General features: G+C 40.9%; 1 protein-coding gene across 1 annotated transcript in view; it reads right to left on the bottom strand.

Moving 5' to 3' along the window:
* dhx35 (DEAH-box helicase 35) overlaps positions 1 to 6,006 on the bottom strand; it is a 67,608-nt gene extending 61,602 nt beyond the window's left edge. The window contains exons 1-2 of the mRNA XM_043710727.1: positions 5,934 to 6,006; positions 3,288 to 3,421 (exon numbers count right to left, since the gene is read on the bottom strand). Coding sequence (XP_043566662.1) covers positions 3,288 to 3,421; positions 5,934 to 5,973 — 174 coding nt within the window. The 5' untranslated portion in view covers positions 5,974 to 6,006. The remainder of the gene's footprint in view (positions 1 to 3,287; positions 3,422 to 5,933) is intronic.
* Positions 6,007 to 7,473: the final 1,467 nt, after the last annotated feature.

Here is a 7,473-nt window from a genome sequence, read left to right on the forward strand (position 1 = left end):
CCTTATAGCGGTTTACAAAATTATGAGGGGCATGGATAGGATAAATAGACAAAGTCTTTTCCCTGGGGTGAGGGAGTCCAGAACTAGAGGGCATAGGTTTAGGGTGAGAGGGGAAATATATAAAAGAGACCTAAGGGTCAACTTTTTCGCGCAGAGGGTGGTACGTGTATGGAATGAGCTGCCAGAGGATGTGGTGGAGGCTGGTACAATTGCAACATTTAAGAGGCATTTGGATGGGTATATGAATAGGAAGGATTTGGAGGGATATGGGCGGGTGCTGGCAGGTGGGACTAGATTGGGTTGGGATATCTGGTTGGCATGGACGGGTTGGACCGAAGGATCAGTTTCCATGCTATACATGTCTAGGACTCTATGACAGATGGCGGTAGTAGATGGAAAGTATTCAGCCTGGAGCTTGGTGACCAGTGGTATTCCGCAGGGATCAGTTCTGGGGCTCCTGCTCTTTGTGATTTTTATAAATGACTTGGATGAGGAAGTGAAAGGGTGGGTTAGTATGTTTGCTGATGACACGAAGGTTGGTGGCTTGGTAGATAGTGTGGAAGACTGTTGGAGGTTGCAACAGAACATTGACAGGATGCATAAGTGCCAAAGGGAGTTCAACCTGGAAATGTGTGAAGTGATTCACTTTGGAAGGTCAAATTTGATGGCAGAATACAGGGTTAAAGGCACAATTATTGGCATTGTGGGGGAACAGATGGATCTTGGGGTCCATATCCATAGATCCCTCAAGGCTGCCACCCAAATTGATAGGATTGTCAAGAAGGCGTATGGTGTGTTGGCTTTCATTAGCAGGAAGATTGAGTTGAAGAGCTACGAGGTTATGCTGCAGCTTTACAGAGCCATGGTTAGATCACACTTGGAATATTGTGTACAATTCTGGTCACCTCATTACAGGAAGGATGTGGAACCTTTAGAGAGGGTATAGAAGAGATTTATCAGGTTGCTGCCTGGACTGGAAGCCATGTCTTATGAAGAAAGTTTGAGGGAGCTAGGGCTTTTATCGCTGGAGCGAAGGAGGAGGAAGAGGTGACTTGATAGAGGTGTACAAGATGATGAAAGGCATAGATAGAGTGGATAGCCAGAGACATTTTCCCAGGCAGAAATGGCTATCATGACGGGGCATAATGTTAAGGTGATTGGAGGAAGTTTAGATTAGATTACATTCTCTACAGAGTGGAAACAGGCCCTTTGGCCCAACAAGTCCACACCAACCCTCCGAAGAGTAACCCACCCAGACCCATCTCCCTCTCATTAATGCACCTAACAGTATGGGCAATTTAGAATGGCCAATCCACCTAACCTGCACATCTTTGGACTGTGGGAGGAAACTGGAGCACCCGGAGGAAACCCACACAGACACGGGGAGAATGTACAAACTCCACACAGACAGTCGCCTGAGGCAGGAATCGAACCTGGGTCCCTGGTGCTGTGAGGCAACAGTGCTAACCACTGAACCACCATGCCGCCCAGGGGAGATGTCAGAGGTAGTTCTTTACACAGAGAGTGGGGTGTGTGAAATGCACTGCCAGCAGTGGTGGTAGAGTCAGATACATTAGGGACATTTAAGCGACTCTTGGATAGGTACGTGGAAGATAGTACAATGAAGGGTATGTAGGTTAGTCTGATCTTAGAGTAGGACAAAAGCTTGACACAGCATCAAGGGCCAAAGGGCCTGTACTGTGCTGAACTGTTCTATGAAATGTTTTTGTCACATGACTGAAATCAGAGCTTGTTGAATTGCTTAAATATACAACCCTGGAATTCTAAATCTTATCTTAACATTATGAGAAGAGCAGCTCCAGGCTTTAGCAGATAAAAGGCCTTCCCTTCATCTCTCTTTCTCAAAAGCATCACAAAGCATCTCAGATACCTGCTGCCAAACTGGACTAGATTAGATTACTTTTAGATTAGATTACCTACAGTGTGGAAACAGGCCCTTCGCCCCAACAAGTCCACACCAACCCTCTGAAGAGTAACCCACCCAGATCCATTTCCCTCTGACTAATGCACCTAACCTATGGGCAATTTAACTTGGCCAATTCATCTGACCTGCACCCGGAGGAAACCGGAGCACCCAGAGGAAACCCACGCAGACACAGGAAGAATGTACAAACTCTACACAGACTGTTGCCTGAGGCTGGGATCGAACCTGGGACCCTGGTGCTGTGAGGCAACAGTGCTAACCACTGAGCCACCGTGCCGCCCTGAGTATAAGAAAGAAAATACAAAGATTGTATTGCATAATACAAAACTTCAAGTGCCATCCAAATGCATCCCAACTCCTAGGGAAAGAATTATTCTGAGATCAGCCAACTGACTCCCAATTGGAAGAAATTAACTTCCATTTCTTGGTGACCAGGTAACTGTAAAAGCATCAGTGCTCTTTTTAGCATTTTGGGTCATGATGTTTCCCCCTGTCTACAGCTGGCTCGATGCAGTTGGAACACAGAACATCGATAGTTGGCTTTTTGTCCTTTGACTCCAATTAATATAAATGAACACCAACATTGTTAATTTTTTAAAAAATAAATCAATATGTTGGCATTCCTTCCCTTTCTTTCTACCTTGCGTGCTTTCTGTGAATAAAATAGCTAAGCAATTCCTTGCAATTTTAATGTTTGTTAATAAACCTTACATTTCATTTTAATTTAAAAGGACCTTGCCTTAGGTTTATTTCAAAGTTGTATTCTGAGAAAAACTGGTTTACAGAACATGCTTTGCCTTATCTCAATAAGGGACGAGTGTAAAAACTGAAAGGATTCAACTAAATACCACCTTGCTGTCTCATGTTTGAGAGTGAAAAAACAATCATAACCTAAATTCACCCCCCTTTCCCTTTTGTCCATGACAGACAACAAAACTTTTTAGTTGGCTATGTGGAGCTGTCAGATATTTCTCATTATTACCATAATTTAAATGCTACATCCTTGTGGAAAATATGATAAAACTGAAATATTTATCATTTTTAAAAAGCCTCCACTCAAGAAAATAAAACTGAAAAAGACTTGCTTGTCCTTTATTAAGGAAAAGATAAAAACTAGCCAAAATAATTCATCTGTCAAACAAGCATAAATAATACAAAAAGACAAAGAAGTGCAGATGTTGGAGATCTGAAACAAAAATATATATTGCTGGAGAAACTCAGCAGGTGTGGCTGCATCAGTAGGGAGAAAAGAGAAACAGAAACAGCAGAAATAATTACATTCCTAGAAGTAAACTTAAGAATGGATGTCAGACATAATAAATATAAATTATTATCAATATACCTTAAAGATAGGAAGCTTTTGCCTCTGTTGTTCTATAGAGAGGGATGCATATCGATTGTAAATCACTGCAGTGTCACTTGATTCTGCAGAACTCACTCGCTCCTCAGATAAACCCACACCAGGTCCCTCGGTACCTAAACAATGGGATACAGTGAAACCCAATTTTAAAATCAGCCTTTTTATTTGAAATAAAAATGCAATCCTTCTCATTTCCCTCCTGAAGAACTCACATTCCTGCCAAAGTATGTGTTTTAACCTGCGAACTTTCTCAACAATTAGAGGAGGTATTTAACTCATTAGTTGATCACAAGATACTTTTCAGTCTTACCCATTATTCACTATGGTCATAACGTGTCACCTGTCAGAAATATGGCTTTCGCCTCCACTGTCCCAGAATTGAATGAAGATAGGATCTTACAAACCATAAGAAAAAGGAATAAAGACCATTTGGCCCCTCATACCTTTATAGTCTAAAGGCATAATCCTACAATAATAGCCAGTCCTGATCTCTTTAAGAACATCAGCCCTGGTTTAGATTCATCATTTGTATTGCTTAATCAAAAGGTAAGTTGGTTCAATTCGTTCTCCAGAAAACTGAGCACACAAATCTAGGGTGACATTCAGGGAGTGCTGCAATGTCAGTGGTGCATCTTTTAGATGAGCTTTTAAACCAAGGCTTAGTGAGAAATCTCTGTTTCCTACATAAGAATAGCGACTAGACTTGAAAAGTCTAGATTGGATATAAAAGTATTTTCAGACATTCTTGAAGGTCATCTCACAAATATAAATTCTTTCCACTGTCAACACTCATTTTTATAGCCAGACAGAAAACCAACCAAGGAAATTTCAGTTGGATTGCTAGGATTCATGTTTCAAAGTGGCTTGGAATCCAAACTCATCAAAATATTTTATTTCAATTTGTTCACAGAATGTGGGTAGCACTGGCAGAGCATTTATTGTCCATCTCTAATTTCCTTTAGGAAGGTCCTGATGAGCTGGAATCTTGAAGACAACCAAATGGCGCGTTAGGCTAATCTGTTAACAGCAAACTACAGTCCTTTGCAGTGATCTGGAGTCACATGTTAGCCAGGTGAGTTAAGGAAGGCAGAGTTCCTTCCCAAAAGGATATTAGTGAATGAGATGGAATTTTACAACAATCCACTAGTTCCATTACTGATACTATTTTTAAATTCCAGATTTATTAACTTAATTGAATTTAAATTCCCTAATTTTCATCATGATTTTTCAATTCATGTCTCCAAACTGTTAGTTTGGACTTTTGGAATACTCATCATATAATATGGCCCCTGTGCTCTCATTCCCAACATGATGATACTCCAATACATTGCTTCACTAAGCAATAGGATGGGGGCTTTTATTCATTCATGGAACGTGGGCCAGCACTTATGGCAACCTTTGAGAAGCTGCCTTCTTGAAACATTACAGCCAATTTGTATTAGGTAGACATACAATGACAGTAGGACAGGAACTCCACCTAAGATTAACCATGGGAATCACACTCTCAGTCATGTAATCATCACTGGTGGAAAAGAGAACTTGGGCATTTCCAGAAAGTCACATGGAACAAAGGAAACACAGTGAGTCCACTGCTGCTGCTCCTAGACATAAATGTTTAATTAAGGTCAGTCAGAAAAGGAAAACTCCATCCTTCATTGCAACATAGGAATCTCAGAAGAGGCCAGTTACAAACATATTGAAGTTCATTGGGTTTTTAATCATTCAACTGTTTACAAACTGCTCAGTACCTGAGGTTTCTTAACCATAAATTCCTATTAAAAAATTAAAGACAAAAAAAGTGCTGAAGAAACTCAGCAAGTCAGACAGCATCTGTGGAATAAGATACAGAATTAATGTTTCAAGTTCAATGTGCCTCTTCTTCAGCACTCCAAATGATTCTGCCAGACTTGCTGAGTTCCTTCAGCATTTTATTTTAAATTTGATATGAATAATTTCGTTATAGACCCCAGGCAAAGCAATTTGCAAACTGTTGTTTGTGATCGCACTATAAGGAAATTGCATAAAAACAAAAGTAAATTACTGCAGATGCTGGAGATCTTAAATATAAAGAGTAAATACTGGAAGCACTCAACAGCATCTTCAGAGAATTTTCGAACTTGATATATTAACTCTGTTTCCCTCTCCGCAGATGCTGCCAGACCTGCCGAGTGCCTCCGGTATTTCCTCTTTTTACTTCAGATCTCCAGCATTCGCAGTGATTTTCTTTTATTTTATGCAATTTCTTTATAATGCCATCACAAGCCCTTCAGACCAGGAAGGGGTCAGTCAGAGACTCAATCCTGCCCGAGAGGTCGGCCAGGGCAAGAATAAACATGGCAACAAAATGACATTGGGGATGGAGAGCGATCAGGAAACCCTGTCGGGTGTTTAAACGTCGAGACAAAGTTACCATAACCAATTCCCCGGGCACCTTCCTGCGATAGTCCCTTTTCCAAATTGAAATAACGTCCATTCTGCAGCAGCTGACAGCCGTCCTCTTCGTATTAAAATGTGAAAGTTTTTCTTTAATTTATGGCTCTACGGGCTACCTGCCGCTGCGCAGCAATGTCCCCCCGCCGCTGCCGCTCCGGATTTTAACTCATTCCTTTCAATATTTCATTTTTTTACCTGGTTTCCAAAACTTCGGCACTAACATGGGGGCCGCCATCTTGGTGTGAAAGGTCACCGGACGATCTGTCAATCATCATGATGTCACCCAAGCTCCCACTTTGCAGAGCTGCATTGGGTCACAGTCAGCCCAGTTAACACGACCTTGGTATTTTTTAAAAAACATAAAAATGGATAATATATATAAAGGTCGCATTGCATTTGTTGGTTTGCTTCATAGTAGACCAATTAGAAGAGGAGAAATAGAAGGTCCTGATTTATTTCATGACATTAAATGTTGGGACACTGATTCAAACAAAAGAAAACACTGAAACTGCCAAACAAATATCTGAAAGTGACTTTTGTTTTTAAATAAGAAAGGTGTGACCAGAACGTTTGAACTGGCAGAAGAATTTGAACGAGTAAGGTGGGGTGGACCAAATTGAAATATAAAATGGTCATAGAGGTAGAGTGATGATTAAGGCATTAGATGCCTTAGGTAACGATGTTAAGTCACTAGAAGTGATTGCATCGATAGTTCTGAGGAAACGGCCAACCAAACAAGTTATCTTTGTGCCAAAGCTTACAGTATTACAGCTAAAGGGTGGAATTGGAGGGAGAAAATGGAGCAAGGAAAGGCATGGCAGGAAATTGCACGGTCCCAGTTGCAGTTTAGATGGGGTTCGGATGGTATGTAAAGGATATTTTAAAAAGAAATGAAAGAAGGGAGCGATTATATTAATAATAGTTGACATTATGAATGGTGAAGCCATCCATATGTACATTAGTATCAGCCCTGGAATCATTCCAGGCAAACCAAACAGTGCATAATACTTTGGTGAATGTTATATACAGCAGTTGAATAATAATTTAAGAGGAATGTGTTGCAAATCATGAAAGCTTGTGGCAAGAGAAATACCATATCTGCACATTGATTTGGACAGAAATAACAGAATGTGTACAAAATGCATTCAAAGTAACCTTCAAAAGCACAAGCCATTCATTTAACATGGGGAGCAAGAAGCACCTGATTTAATTATGACAAGATGTTTGAAAAAGACTCCCAGATGGAAGAATGTATGTAAAAGCTCTGGAATCATTTAAGAAACAATTAGACATTTCAAGTCAGAAACACTGGAGTTCTTGGAATGATTAATTAAGATGGGACAAACAGCCCTGAATCACCATAATTATCTTATATCTTTGACAGGGTACCCTTCGTTGTTCAGTACTTCCCAGGGGCTGAAAAATTACGCCATGTTCTTCGTGACCTGCAACACATTATCAATGGAGATGAGCACCTCACCAAGACCTTCCCTACATCTCCACTACTTGCCTTTAAACAACCACCAAACCTCAAACAGATCATTGTTCATAGCAAACTGCCCGGCTCTCAGGACAACTCCATACAACCCTGTCACGGTGGACGCTGCAAAACGTGTCAGATTGTGGACATAGATACCACTATTATGCGTGGGAACACCTCCCACTTTGTACATGGCAGGTACTCATGTGACTCAGCCAACATTGTCTATCTCATACGTTGCAGGCAGGGATGCCC

Source organism: Chiloscyllium plagiosum, chromosome 20 (genome assembly GCF_004010195.1).
Source record: "Chiloscyllium plagiosum isolate BGI_BamShark_2017 chromosome 20, ASM401019v2, whole genome shotgun sequence".
Classification (NCBI taxonomy): domain Eukaryota; kingdom Metazoa; phylum Chordata; class Chondrichthyes; order Orectolobiformes; family Hemiscylliidae; genus Chiloscyllium; species Chiloscyllium plagiosum.